The sequence below is a fragment of the Aspergillus ruber genome, assembly GCF_000600275.1.
Source record: "Aspergillus ruber CBS 135680 unplaced genomic scaffold scaffold00004, whole genome shotgun sequence".
Taxonomy (NCBI): Eukaryota; Fungi; Ascomycota; class Eurotiomycetes; order Eurotiales; family Aspergillaceae; genus Aspergillus; species Aspergillus ruber.
This window is the reverse complement of record NW_024467300.1, coordinates 65421-79946: the sequence shown is the minus strand read 5'-3', so window position 1 is coordinate 79946 and position 14526 is coordinate 65421. Positions and strand designations below refer to the sequence as shown.

At 48.7% G+C, this 14526-nt stretch overlaps 6 protein-coding genes across 6 annotated transcripts in view; 3 read left to right on the top strand and 3 right to left on the bottom strand.

Annotated features, from left to right (window-relative positions):
* Positions 1-811: 811 nt before the first annotated feature.
* EURHEDRAFT_449544 (putative DNA mismatch repair protein (Mlh3)) lies at positions 812-3621 on the bottom strand (the record flags this gene model as incomplete). The annotated part of the gene is made up of 2 exons (XM_040783820.1): positions 812-3312; positions 3375-3621. 2 exons carry the CDS (start codon positions 3619-3621, stop codon positions 812-814), a joined length of 2748 nt encoding a protein of 915 aa, XP_040641547.1.
* A 1421-nt stretch (positions 3622-5042) lies between these two features.
* Positions 5043-6416, top strand: EURHEDRAFT_449444 (uncharacterized protein; the record flags this gene model as incomplete). Its single annotated transcript, XM_040783813.1, has 2 exons — positions 5043-5076; positions 5140-6416. The coding sequence occupies 2 exons, from the start codon at positions 5043-5045 to the stop codon at positions 6414-6416; spliced, it is 1311 nt and encodes a 436-aa protein (XP_040641546.1).
* A 343-nt stretch (positions 6417-6759) lies between these two features.
* EURHEDRAFT_472160 (putative bZIP transcription factor (MetR)) lies at positions 6760-8931 on the bottom strand. The gene is made up of 2 exons (XM_040785344.1): positions 8302-8931; positions 6760-7715 (listed from the first exon to the last, which is right to left on the bottom strand). The coding sequence occupies exons 1-2, from the start codon at positions 8576-8578 to the stop codon at positions 7090-7092; spliced, it is 903 nt and encodes a 300-aa protein (XP_040641545.1). The 5' UTR covers positions 8579-8931; the 3' UTR covers positions 6760-7089.
* Positions 8932-9919: 988 nt separating this feature from the next.
* On the top strand, positions 9920-11786 carry EURHEDRAFT_409136 (CENP-N/CHL4 family protein). Its single transcript, XM_040781010.1, has one exon. It carries the CDS (start codon positions 9995-9997, stop codon positions 11393-11395), a length of 1401 nt encoding a protein of 466 aa, XP_040641544.1. The 5' UTR covers positions 9920-9994; the 3' UTR covers positions 11396-11786.
* EURHEDRAFT_409133 (RING finger protein) lies at positions 11771-13411 on the bottom strand. Its single transcript, XM_040781009.1, has 6 exons — positions 12813-13411; positions 12589-12755; positions 12441-12502; positions 12144-12379; positions 11966-12087; positions 11771-11869 (listed from the first exon to the last, which is right to left on the bottom strand). The coding sequence occupies exons 1-6, from the start codon at positions 13181-13183 to the stop codon at positions 11796-11798; spliced, it is 1032 nt and encodes a 343-aa protein (XP_040641543.1). The 5' UTR covers positions 13184-13411; the 3' UTR covers positions 11771-11795.
* A 157-nt stretch (positions 13412-13568) lies between these two features.
* The window catches only part of EURHEDRAFT_409132 (trafficking protein particle complex subunit 13), a 1425-nt gene continuing 467 nt past the window's right edge, over positions 13569-14526 (top strand). The window contains exons 1-4 of the mRNA XM_040781008.1: positions 13569-13690; positions 13745-13751; positions 13802-13925; positions 13975-14496. Of these exons, the coding sequence (XP_040641542.1) occupies positions 13624-13690; positions 13745-13751; positions 13802-13925; positions 13975-14496 (720 nt within the window). The 5' untranslated portion in view covers positions 13569-13623. The remainder of the gene's footprint in view (positions 13691-13744; positions 13752-13801; positions 13926-13974; positions 14497-14526) is intronic.

The window sequence follows — 14526 nt, the reverse complement described above, 5'->3', positions numbered from 1 at the left end:
TGTGTTCGAGTACAGCAGCAAGATACAGCCTATTGACTACCAATGCTCACTGAAACTGATGGATATACGAAGTCGGCGTACTTACTTCCCGCCGAGCGAAATAGTTCTCGTTATTTGTTTCGTAATGGCGTATTCGATATGAATAGACATCTCTACGCCCTATATTGCTCTTGAGGGAATAGTCTTGGAAAGATTTAGAGCATTTTTCTTCGTAGGTATATTGTTTTATAAGAATCATTGTTAAGCCAAGAGTGCTGTTCTAACTTGCAGAACATTATCGCCTCCCGGGATATTTCAAAAATATATTGTCAAGTCTGCGAAGATTTCTTACTATGATACAAAGAACCATGGGAACTAGACTGCAATCTATGCAGTTGAAAAAAATCGTCCTGTCTGAGTTTCCAAGATGTACCCCCATCTCTCCGTCGAGATCGACAGGTGCAGATAATCGCCTTTGGTGGAACATTTGGCACAGAGCTCTTCTTGGGCTCGGGGAAATCATTGGCGATAGACAGAACGGTCTTAATGGTGATCTCATATTCGATTATTGGTGCAATCATTTTTGTTACAATGATGTCTGGGAGAAAAGATCATATTTATCCCTGTGGCCGGAAGCTTTTGCACATTTGCTGGGTTAATGCTGTTTTCTATTCATTCTTAAGACGACGGTTGTCGAATTGGTTGTTGGTTGTCGGGTAGTTCTGGGTGCTCAGGTTGTGATCCGCGAGACTAATGCGATAAGGTCTGTAAGTCTTGTCATGTAAACGGGAGGATATACATATATCTACAGCGCAGGCTATCTATTCGATACTTAGTCTATATTCTCTGTTTTATATGCACATCCAAACGCCTCGACAAAACCAACCCTATTTGTTTCATCGCCATCATCCAATCCTAATTCAAATGAATCCAACGATTCGTTAACCAATAATGATGAATCCTGAACTTCCATATCTAAAATAGGGACCATCGACGGTCGACCATGCGCGCACTGAAACGGAAACGCGCACTGTGACAGCTGCGCGACCAACTGTTGGCATTCAGGAATGCTCAGAACGTCGTTGAACATAATGGCGGTTCGACAGGCGCGGGAATTGAGAAGGTCAATAATCCCTTGAGGACAATCGGTTAATCGCTTTACCCAAGATGCAGTGCTGCCAGAATTCGAGTCCAAGTGCGCGGCTGTAGAAACGAGTTTGCTTCCGCTCTCTTCGCACTTCCAAATATCGCCGCGTATAAGATCAGTAACCAAACTGGGCTCCGTCCGGCACCGTTCTGCTATCAAAGCTGGGAGTAGATGTACAAAAACATGTAGCCTGCTTGCGGCTTGTTCAATTCGGTAGTCGATACCCCAAAATCGAAAGTGTTTTCGATATCGCTTGAGCAGCGGTTTCTCACTTATTGGAGCCTCAAACATGATCGGTTCCACTGAAGTGGCCTGAACTTCTCCAAAATCACCTGATTCGGAAATAAGAAGTTCTCCAAAAAGTTGTTCTACTCGACATCGTTCATCCGCCGCGTGTTGATCGATCAATGCTAATGTAATCCCATTTTGAGTACCACCAGCTGATGACGCTGGTAATTTCGCAAGGATGAACTTCCGGTCAACCTGTGCAACCACCTCGGCCCCTTGGAGATGCTGCTTCCATAACTTCCCCCGGAATTTGGAGAATTTGACCGTGTTCAACCCGCAAAGATTGCCACAGCAGTCTTGCGCATTAAAGGTCGTCCGGTCCGCTTCGTGCTCATGCGTTGTTCCAAAATCAATGGAGTTAATAGGTCGCTCAGATCGGCTAAAGGTCGGATTCTCCCATTTTTCCAAGACACCGTCAATCCACAAACTCCCGGCCCCGGTGGAAATGGCTGATTTTGGCCGTCTTACTCGGTCTAGTACCCGGTTCGGTTGAGTGTGGCCAGTCGAGTGTGGCCTCTCGCACGCATTGAAGGAATTTGTTGATTGACCAGTCCGTGAGTTGATTACGTGTGTTCGTGCTGTATACGGATCCGTCCAAGGTATTGTCGTATCTGTTGTTGGCTCTCTTTCATCCCCGGACGAACGCGCGGACTGCTGGCTTTCAGCGGGACTGCGAACCCTTGACGGAATATCAACAGACTTTGCAGCATTGAGCTTATTGCCGGATGTAACGTCTTTGGCGCCCTTGACCCTAGACCAATCACCAAAGTGCTGACTGACTGTAGGCGGCATAGGTTTCTTGAAAGATGGAAGCTTTAATCGACTACTAAAAGCTTCTTCCGTGCTATCTGAAGCCATTCCATGGTCTTGCCCGGTACTCCTGGATTGTCCCGTGCTCTTTAAATCCTCTTGAGCTGCTTCTGGTGACGCCTGGGATACTTTCCGTTTTCTCTTTCCAGCACGTGGTCGTAGGTTGAGCTGCGCCAGAAACTCGCTGATCATAGCTGCAAGTACGTCCAACATTCGTTGAACGGACTTGTCCGACCCTGGGGCAATTCCTTGGCCGTCCTCATACCACTTGTTGGGGGTATTGGTATTAATCCGTACATAGAACATTGGCCATTTGTTGACAGCTTTCGGTAACGCTTTGGCGCTCATATGGCCATCCTCGAGCGAATTTTGAACCAAAGCAGAGGTAGCCCCCATTGTACCGAAGTCTGATGAAGCGAACAGCCGGTTTAGATCGCTATATAGCATGTTCGTGCTATTTCGTGGGAAAACAGGGGCCACTCCCAACGAAACAAACTGCACTCTCTTTGTGGGACTGGGGACAAGACATATGGCGGCATGGATTGAGAAATCCGGAACACAGGCCGAGACCACCTTCCAGCAGTCGTTAGGGTCTTTGAAGTTGATAAGACCTGCCTGGGCGAGAATTGATGAAATTCGCTGAAGATCCAGTTCGCCTGCTTGCTGGCCTTGATCCTGGGGATGGATAGTTATCTTCCTGCCTTTGCTACCATCTGAGATAACCAATTTCGCCAGTTGATCATTGGCTAGCGTTAATGCAACTAGTACTTGCTTGAGGTCCTCCCATTCTCGCTCTGTTTCATCAGGCTTTTGGTGAACTATTGCCCGGCTCTTTACGCGGACGGGCATGTTCCCGAAGAGGTCATTGACCGTAACACAGGTTCCATGGCCGCTGAACCTCAAACCCTTCTGTACCGGAGCTGGAATCAAGCGCGCGATTGGTGTTGAATGATGGAATATGACGCTGTTTGTGCTCCGATGGCGCAGGTGATGGGATGTAATAGTGAGCAACGATAGAGACGCCAGGGAGGCAAGGAACAGCCCTCTTCGACCATAAGCCTCTTGATCCGACTGAAACTTGGAGGTATCTGTCCAGAGTATCAGCCAAACCGCTCAGAAGTTGCGCCAATACCAGGGCCAAACTACGTACGATGCGCTTTCCCCAGTCCTCCACGGACCTCAAACTCAGCTGGATGAATGCCCTCACCATCATCTTCCACCACACAGCCACCACGCTGAAAGTCAACTGTCACGATGATGCTATGCGCATTTGCATCCAGCGCGTTCTTGACCAGGTCCACGATGACACCGTTCAAGTTGATAATTGAGGTAGAAGCTTTGATCTTGGCCACAACATCCGGGGGAAGTGGTTCGATTCTGGCATCCCGGCTTGACATTCTGACAATGAGACCGAGATGATGTTCGTATTTCACATGGTGGCTCTAAAGCTGTCTGTAGTTAAATTCGCCACCGCTTCATGGCATGCGCTAGACATAACAGAGGAAAGAACCGGACATTTTTATTTCCAAAATAGAAGTAACCAAGAAACTATTAGTGAGACGATTTTGAACGCACATGGAAGTCTGCGAGCCCGACTGCGGCTTCCATGCGAAGGCGCTGAACGGTGACGATGGAGGAAGAGCCGCGATAAGCGCATCACGTGGCGATAAGCCATGTACAACCTACTCCACATTCACAGGCTTCTTGAAAGTGGGCAATCTCTCGAAGATGATAGGCATGATGTTCTGGCAACACGTGAATTGATGCCTGTAACAACTTTGTGGGCGGTCGATTCACCTTGTTACCATCACTGCCCCGCATTAAGCTACAACGCTACAGTCGTGACGAGGAGCACAGAGAAGCTACGGGCACTTCCCGGGGTAGTCTCACGAATATGAGGCACTGAGAAACCAGAAACCCGAGTCATACTAAGGAGGGCGGAGGACCACCTAGGGTATCGTATGCCGCGCCCATTATTGAGTCTCCGCTCAGTGGTCAGGATTCCAGGAATGCCAATTCCCTGCTCTAGCGGCGCGGGGCGGAGCCTACTTACAGAGTGAAGCACTAAGAAATCTCCTCTGCACTCCGTATGCCTAGAGTCCTCCGTGACCATTGACATGGATGATGCCGCTCCGTACTCGGCACTCCCCGGGCAGTGACCGGACCGGCGACGCACTGTCTTACCGAAACCACCAATGATGTAACAGAGTGAAGAGCCCAGGAGCGAAAAGATGGTGCGCGATCGTCTCTCATGGATTTTAGGCAGTGTGCCGGCTCGTTTGAGAGTTCGGGCTGTGTGGCGACAACGAGGGGCTCCCGAGGGCTTATACGAGTCAGTGTATATTGAATTCTGCCAAAGGATGGAGCATTGTGAACCGTATAGAAGAGCTGCCGGGCATCGCAGAGAATAGATTTAAAAATATTGAGTAGACAAAGTGTATAGCAGAACAAAGACAAGTGAAGTCGTCTTGGGCCGAAGAACAATATCACGTGCATAGCTGTTGACTCCTGACAAGCGCCAAATTACGTCGGGCTCTCACAATCTCACCTCAAGCAAGTCAATCAGGGATAAAAGACATAAAACCTCTGTGAATCGTTATCCAGCTATTCTGTGTGCAGCTCCTGCTCCCTGTCGCATCGCCACTGTTGCTCCTAGACGCAACGCCTTCCGTGCGTTCTGATCCTTATCTGATTGTGACCAGCCGCTTCCCTCCTTGAATTATCTTATCCCATCCCATTCCCATTCCCATTGATTTTTGCTTTTTGCTAGTCGAATCGTCTTGCTATCCCGAATCCTCAGTTTCTAATCAAGGCCAAAATGGCCACCGCGGAGGTCCCTGCCAGGGCACATGGTGTGTTGCTCATCCTCTTCTCTTAACAAGGATAATACCTGGGCTAACTTTTCATATGATAAGACCGCCATGGCCTTCGTCGTCCCTTCTCCAGCTGGATGAAACGCCTCGCAAATCTGAAAAATTCCTCATCCGAATCAAACTCGATCCGCTGGTCCAATAAACTCCACACAGCACCCAAGGGCAAGAAGAGTAGCAGTCGCAACCGCCAGAACAACCCCTACCCGCTCTCCGGTACAACAGACGGACTACGAGACTATAATAGCGATACGAATGATGATTCGCCCGGAGCGTCTGTTAGTGAGGTGAACGGTCATCGATCCCGCTCGCACAGCGAACCTTCCCTAGCGTGTTCCGGCTACGAGAATCAGATCCCGGCTACCAGCGCCAAATCGACCGCCCCGACCATCTCTACCAACGGTGATACATCATATTCGAAGGCGGGGACATTAGCGACGGCGGGAGGAGGTATAAGTTCGAGCGGAGGAGGCGAAGGAAGCACGTTCTCGTCGCCAGCGCCCTCGGTGCGATCATTGACCACGACCTTGACGACTGTACAATCCGCTGCGCCATCAGCCCACCTGTACAACACGCAGAATGTCTACCAAGGAATCCCATATGTGAACTCGCCGCAGAACAACAGCAACAACAACCAACAAGTGCAATTCACACACCAGTTCCCATCGTCCCCCGCGAGCGCAGTGCCGCCGCACTTGGCTCCTCACCACGGCTACCACAATACCTACCACACAGCAACGGCGAATGGTATGCTGACCGACAACGCCTCGATCCTGACATTGGCATCTTCTTCGAAGCGCCGCCGTCGAAACTCTCTTGACACCAATGCGTCTGTGCGCGCCCTGGCCCCGTCGTCTGTCTATGGCGGAAGCCGCGAGAGTCTACCGTTGAGCGTCCTCAGCAGCCAAGTCAACGAACCCTCGAACACCTCTGCATTCAACACATCGTCTAGCGTCCTGAACAGACCCAGTATAGTCGGCCTTGCTAGCGCAGACCGTGTGAGCATCTATTCCTCCGGAGTTTTAAGCAACACCAATGAACGAGGAAGTCTCTACACGACAAAGCAGGGCGATGGCGCGAGTACCCGCAGCGCGGCATATTCCCACCACGGTCGGAACGAGAGTAACGCAGCGAGTATCTCTGGTGTTACGAGTGCGTCGATCAACCAACCCATGGCCACCGGGCGAATCAGTCGTCGCAGTTCGGGATGGGGTGAGATCAATGAGGATGAAGTCGTCGGGGACGAAAGTGATGACGAGAAGGGCGTCGAAAAGAAAGAGTCTGATGAGAAGATCGAGACTAAGACTCAGATATCGACTTGATATCTATATGATATGCATGACACCTTGCTGATACACATGAGAGGAAGGTTTAACGACATTACGCATATTCTTCCCGCTGGAAGAACTAATGCCTTCGACCTTTTTCCTTTTTCCTTCCTTTTTTTTTTTCTTCTTCTTCGTTTACCATTGTTCATGACTTTTACGTTCGGAGGATTATGATTGACCGGCTGTTTGATTTGAATTGTTTCATGGCGTTGGCAACTGGCGTTCTACTTGTATGTTTCATAGGTTGATCGAGGCGGGCAATGTGTGATATCCCAAGTTTGTTTATATTATTGTCGTTCGGATTCCAGCTTTAGTTGAGCTTGTTGTACTTTTTCATAGTGAGCCCAAGACGGTTCAAGTTCAGAGGACAAATGTATGCTTTTTTTATGTTCACTGTATTAAACTCAAAAACGCTCATAGCCATGAGTATTTACTCTGTAGCTCTAAATAACTTAACATGGGAATCATCAATCATTAAAAGGAAAAGGCCTCTCCCCCTTGCTCCGCTCCATCAGACTCCAGCCTCGTAAAAAAATCAAATAACCCAACCGGTATACATAAAAGAAAATAGAAACAGAATATGAACAGAATAGGAACACCAAATAGACTATTAACGAGCAACAATGAACGAAATGAGATGACAGCCCTAATTTTTTTTCTTTTATCTTCACGAACTTGTTGTCCCGACCTCTCTACTCTCTGACAGATTCTTCTGAGCGGCCAAGAACTTCTTGAACATACTTGCAATGTCGTTCTGCGAAGTCTTGCCCTCGTCAGGAGTCCTGCCGTTCTTTTCTGTGATCAGGTTCTTCAGCCATTGGTTCTCCAGTTCCAAGGCTGTCACCCGGGCCTCGAGGGCGGCGTTCTTCTCTGTAGTGTCCTTTACTGTCTTCTCCAAGGTTTGCTCGCGCATCTTCTTCTTCACACGGAAACGAGCGCTGGCGGCGGTGTTACGACGACGCTTGTCCTCCTCGGCAACATTGCGTGAGGCTTCTTCAATGCTCATCGGAGTTGGCTTGTGGCTTGGCTTACGCTTGGTGGCAGTAGAGGCAGACAACTTGGGAGTCGGAGCCGGTGTGGATTCTTGAGCCGGAGCAGATGGCTGAGATGGGGAGATCGGGGACGACTGGTTGGAGAACTCAGCCGTGTTCACGTTAGGAAGCCCGTTCGAGACCGAGGGGACATTTGTGAACGGAGCATTCTGTGTGGATACAGATTGGCCGGCAGAGTTGTTGGTGCCGACACTGTTGAAGTTCGTGGATGAGAAATCATTGCTCATGTTGTTCAAACCATCTGCACACCAGTCAGAATCAAGTCACATATCCAAAACACAAACTGGCTGGCAAAGCAAAAACATGATGCAAAGAAGAATGGGCAACAGCTGATATACGAGTTGCAGCAATTCACGTGTAACATGGCGACACAGACAGAGATCACGTGAAATGGCGCAACACGGGTTCCCACTGACGCCTTTTTCTAGGGCCAATAAAAACGACATAATCGCAAAACCCGTCCCTTTTTTCAATCATTTTATTTTATTTTTTTTTTTTTGCCGGGCACACTAGCCATAGCTCCTGCAGGACGATAATCAAGCAAGGCGTCCGTGCGACAGGATGGTGTGATGGTGTGCGTACAATGCCATATGACCAATTTGAGAAAAGCAAAAGAAAAAAAAAATTGCGAAGAACGATGCGGAGAAATGGATAGAGAAAAAGCAAATAACTCAAGAATCGGTGCAAAGCAATCGTTCATCGAAGAAACGGACAAAGAAACAAAGGGTATCGAAATAGGAAAAGAATAGAAAAAAAGTAAAGGTGTCTCGACACCCATACCAATGTATGCCAGCCAGCTGGGACAGTAAGACCACATTATAACTCACCATTGAGGAAATCCAAGAACTTCAGATCCGGGTTCTGCTCCACATTGTTCGAGTTATCCTTCAACTTGTCATTGTCCACCGAGTCGAACGTAGGCAAATTGAACTGATCGAAATCAAAGAACTCGGCGTTGGTGAAGAGCGAAAGTTCAGCATCGAGGTTGAACGAGTCCTGCTTTTGCTGCTGCTGGACGGCTTGGTCATAGGGCGATGGAATTGCGTTTAAGTCGTCGAGGTATTGGGAGAAGTTGGGGGCGCGACGGCCATTGAATTCGGACATGGTGGATCGTTTTGAGGCAGGAATGGCCTCGAGACTTCAGACTTTGCCAAACGATTCGATGGATTATGGTAGGGGGGTTGACGGCGTGACGGTTCGAAATAAATAACGACGTTCACAAACGGTCGAATGCGTGGGTTGCCGTAGAAAAGTAACTCAATTGTCGAGCGGTCCAGCACGTGTGCTGTCTTCTTCGTTTCTTTTTTCTCACTCTGAATATCGTTCTGTCCACCACAATCAAACAATGTCGGAATAGTACCGTCCGGGGAAGAAAAGTTGATGGGCGATGGGGACGATGGAGTAGTTGTAGTAGTAGTCGGGGGAGGGGAAGGAAGAAAGCGAGAGAACGAGGCGGCGAAAGAGAGGAAGCGGGAATTCTCGTGGTCCGGCGGCGGTGGGGACTTCCTTCGGCCGGTCTTTGCTCAGGCGAGGGGCGCTGAGTCAGAATTCACTATGGAGTACACTACTACAGGAAGATATTCAAGCACTCTTCTCCATACTAATTGGAACTCAGTGAATAGATGTCTTCACTATTACTCTATTCAACATCATCATATTCCCTAGGGATATAAGTATACAAGTATTGCCACTGGCAGTAGTCCTTTTCCAACCATGACTTCAACTGCCCGGTTATGAACTCGCCGAAGTCGGAATCCGATTCCTGGCTTTGACTTTTTTTTTTGTTGCCGGTTCTGGTAGGCTGACCCGGACTTTACGATGGTCACGGTTGGAGTGTCGGAGGAGATGACTTGTAACTAGTACAGGGATGATAATTAGGGAATATTACCCGTCGAGCAGTTTCTAGACTGGTTTGCACCACTGCTTTTAATCTGCTTCACGCCTTTAGCGTTGTCTTATTGACCGAGAAAAATGCCGTGATTAATAATTACCATCCTTCGACGTCACATTCACCACGAACCCTAATAAGGTCGGATCGGAATATCGCGGTTATACCCCTAGTTTACTCCGGAGTTAAGGTAGTGTTATGTCGGCGAGATGCCTGCGAGTGTGGTAGAAAAGGGAAAGAATTGGGGAAGAGTCTGGAGTACAGAGTCTGGAGTACAGAGTACGGACGAGTTATGCTCGCTTGCTGACGATACAACATAGATGAGAGCCACTGGCTGATGCTTCCACCTGAGTCTTTCGAACTGCTAGTCAATTTCAAATAAATACCCCTGTAGATAAAGAGAAATTGTTATAAATCAACATTGATATGATTACCCCATGGATGCTGCTCCTCAGCATGTGATCTTGATCTCTCTTATCTGGTTGTTATCACCACGTGACCTACATTGTTAGGCGCTTTGCCAAAGGAGCTTGTCGCGTAACACTTCAAGATTGCTAGAACAATCCTAGTTCAACTATCACCACAAGCCTGAAACATGCAATAAGCCAGCAGCTCTAAATTAAATCAAAGCAATGGCGCGCTCAAAATCCATCCGCGCTCCCACCACAGCCAGCCTCCCCAGCACCCTCTACATCCCCTCAACCAGCCCATCAGTGTCCAAATCATTCAACAAACTCTCCCGCCAAGCACTCCTCGATCTCGTTTTCCAATGGCTAGACGATAACAACGTGGAATCATTTCCGCCGTATCTCGAGCGCGATCAGGTTGAAAACACGGACCCGGACGATGAAGAGACCAGTCCGTACCCGGCCGAGCAGACGATTGACGACGTCCGCAATGCATACCAAGACCTGCAGGACCGGAAAGGTGGGAAACGCGAGGTGATTGACCGTGTGCTTGAGGGTGATTGGAGACATGGGATTACGTTACGACAATTGGCGATGGTCGATATTTGTTATATGGAAGATCATCCGGCTAGTTTGCGATGGACAGCGTTGGAACTTGCTCGTCTCGACGGGGTGGAAGATACACAGACGGATGATGTATCAGTATGCCTCCCTCGTATACATGCTTCAACTTTCTTGAAGAACCTGCAGCAATTAATCGCGCCGCTCGTGAAAGCGCATTACCACCTCGCACGATCAAACTCGTTACCTCTCACGTTCCTACGCATTCTAGTCACCAATTCGCCCTACCAGCATCCGCGCCAACAACCTGAAGTACTTATGGATTCATCAAGAGTTATCTACATCGCCTTCCCAGATAGCTGCCCGTATATATACACATCCATTTCATCGGCCGGTTCCAAAACCAGCACCTCTGCGACCACCGCTGTCGGAACAGATACCAGAAGTCTACAACGCATTGTCCGAGACGCTATCCCCAAAGCCCTCTCCCGTCCCCAAGAACGATACACCCTGAAAGCAACATCTCTATCAGCAAAGAGTCTCCAAGCCCTGCTCTCCCTCCGAGGCCCGAGCCGCTCAAACGCAGCAAACGGCGCATTCAGCATTTTCGCCGATGCAGTCGTCGAAGGAAGCCCCTTGGACCCACGACCAGCTAACACAGTCTTACCGGGGGAATACATGAACCGTCGCGAAGATGGGAAAGAAAACGAACGAACCGAAGACGGAGATACCAAGAATGCCGATACCCACATACCCAAAAAGCGCAAACTCGCTGTTCATTCCCGCTTCGGTACCTCTGGTTCCCTCTCATCGGCACCTCTGGATCGTTTCGATGTTCGAATACTTGATTCTCCAAGTGGTCGTGACAACCAAGAACCCTCTGAAGATTCTCAGCCAACTCTGTCACTCACTTTCGCTGGCAATGATGTTATATCTGGGATTCGCAAACTCGCTGAATTAGGTATCGTCGATGCAGAACGTATGCCGTCTTGGATGACTGGTGAGGAGGGCGTTAGTGTTGCCGTCGTTCATCAAGGGAAACGGGTAACGAAGGATAGTGGATGATGGAGTTGAGTTAGGACATCATATTTTCCATCATCTTTGTGCTTTCTTTCCGTATTGAGAGGGTCCATAAGAAAGGGCAGAAGTAACTGCGATGTCAAGGCCATTACACTTTGTTGGACGCAATCACGTCCCATCCCGCGTCTCGGGATGATGGACAGGCCAGGGTTCAACGCAGGATAGTCAATCTACGGCTTAACTGCGTTGGCCTGCAATGCATAAAACTGCATCAGCACCTCTCTTGGAATTCACACCAGAGCTTAATCGGGTTCTTTTACTCCAATTGATCGAATGAATCATCTTTTTGGAACTCAATAGAATAAGTATTAAAGCGAAACTAGCAAAAAGGGTATATAGAAATCCACAATCCAAAATAATCCATCCAGCACCGAATCCCAAAGCCCTAGTATCTATATCTGCGCTGCCCATAATAGTACGATCCCCGGTAACCCCAAGGCTGATAGTATGTTGAAGAGTCTATGGAGGTGGAATTAGCATGTCTTCAGTATAGAATAAGAAAACAGAAAATGCAAGGAAAAAAAAAAAAGGGACAATACAGGGATGGCCTCGTACCACGTTCACCAGAAAGACCCAGTTGGTCTGCGACGTTGACATAGCCCTCGTCATTGACTCTTCCGGTTTTCTTGAGTTCGTCCATGTTGAGGCTCTCGGTTTCGAATTCCCATTGGGCGCGACTAGACATTGAACATTAGAGGCTACTTAACGAATCCAAGGTAAATGAGGGTCTCACCAGTAAACACAGCGAACCCCATGCTCCCGCTGCGTAGCAGCCCATTTATCAAAACAGACTTTATGAATATTATTCCCGCACGACCCCCGACACCAGACGATATCTTCCTTGTCGGGTTCGAACTCCATGAAGCAGACGGGACAGTCGCCTTCGATGGGCTTGCGCTTGCCGGTGGTGTTTTCTTCGGGTTTGGTTTCGCGGCTGAGGGAGGATCCATTGTAGATTTCAATGAGTTCCTGCAGGATGGATCGCGATTAGTTAGGTGTCTTGCATTCCGGCTTTTGCGTGAAGGGTTACCGTCGATAAGAATGCGAGTTGGTATTGGAGGTGTGCGGGGGCTTTGAGTGCTTTGTTTAGGACTTGATAGGCCATGATGTTAATAACAATACCATAAGAATGGAAATGATGATATTGATGGAGATGATAGGAAGAAGATTGAACGTACCGTAGCAAATATGCTTGCAGTGGTTTCCTTTCTGATTATCCGGGCAGCTGCAACTCGGCACCTTCCCTATAGTTATAGTGTAAAGGTTCCCGGTGGTACCGGCCATTCCAAATTCCATGATAGGATACTCGTCCGTCCAATTGACCAAGGAGCTTACAACGAACATTCTGAATATGCGTGTCAGCAAGCTATAAACACCCTTATTCTTGTAAACCAAACCATACCTCTGAGATGTCGCCCGCGCCAATTTCTCCAAATACGTTTGTGGCGCATGCTTGCGGAACATTTTAAGCCGTTTCTCCTGCTCTGGCTTTTTGGTCCTGGGCTTCTTAGGTTTGGGTTCAGGCTTGGGATCGAGCGCCTCGTCTGTTGGATCAACAGTTTTGGCTGGCGCGCGCTTGGTAGTATTCGCTTTCTTCCGTGGAGTCTTGACGGGTGCTATGAATACTTTATTCTCGCTGGCTGCGGTTCGCTTTCTCTTCGTTGAGGATGTACTCAAGGTGTTCGCGTTGGCTTGCTCCTCGAGGAACTCATTGGAGGATGGCGTAGGGAGTCGCGGGTGCCCAAGGCAGGGTGCCCCGCTTCTGGTGGGCATGTTTACGGGCGTTTGTATTGTCAAGTTGGCATAGAATAAAGGTATGGATATCAGCGATAGAGGGATCCTCGTTTGTAGAGTCGCGGTGGCGTTTGTACAACAAACAGGTGCCTAAGGTGATGACATAATATCTGATGAACTGCAACCACCAAATTGGTCGGGCATAATTAGACTTATCATATCATGCCAGGTTTATTCAATGGCGTTCTGCATATAGTAATGCTTCGTCCTGACTGTAAGCTCAACTGTGGATGATACGATGCGGCACAATCAGGGCATTGTGGAGGTTTGCGGCGTTTGCTCCGTTTGCTCCGTTTGTCTCGAAATTGGAGATAACAGATGATGACGAGGAGAGATTCCACTCCGTTTCACCAACTCGTTTGAGATCTTGTCCACAACTATAATAAGATTGCTAAAAAGAAATAAACGCAAAACAAACAATGGCCCGTCCGCGCGCGCAGTCGAGCGCTGAAGGCCCCAAAGAGCCCCATTCGGTCTCTCTCAAAGGTACGCAATCTCGGAGATAGTACCAGGGGTATAGCTGATCAAGGTCCATTCCAGTATTGCGGTAAGCTCAGTGCCCCTCAATATGGCAGTCAATTGCTCTGACTCTTGAAGCCTTTCGCGGCCCTCGTTATCATACCAGTATCCGCTTCCTGTTGCCAATACGAAGATCTCAACCAAGGCGTCGTTGAGTTATCCATCTGAGAATGCCGATGATCAATTTATCCTTAGTCCTAATGTGCGTCGATTACTTTATTTCTCTATGGCGGCTGGTTGATGAAGGATAGCTCACTCTACCCCCAACCTTTGGATCCGCTTATGTGGGCGAAACTTTCGCCTGCACGCTAAGCGCAAACAATGAACTTTCCGAAGATGGAGCATCGCGCGTAATCACCTCCGTCCGAATCGTCGCCGAAATGCAAACCCCATCTCAAGTAGCCTCGCTAGAGCTCGAATCCGCCGACCATGAGACCGCCTCGGCAGATGGTCTAAACAAAGCGCAATCGCTACAGAAAATAGTCCGGTTTGATCTAAAAGAGGAGGGAAACCATATCTTGGCTGTTAGTGTTAGTTACACGGAGACGTTGATGGGGACGGACTACCAGGCGTCTAGCGGGCGGGTGCGGACGTTTCGAAAACTATACCAGTTTGTGGCCCAGCCGTGTCTCAGTGTGAGGACTAAGGCGTCTGAATTACCATCGGTAGAGGTGGAAAATAAATCGCTAGGGCCTTATGGGAGGACTAGACTGTTGAGGTATGCGCTTGAAGCGCAGTTGGAGAATGTAGGGGATAGTGCCGTGGTGTTGAAGGTGAGTTACGAGATCTCTAGTCAAAAAAAA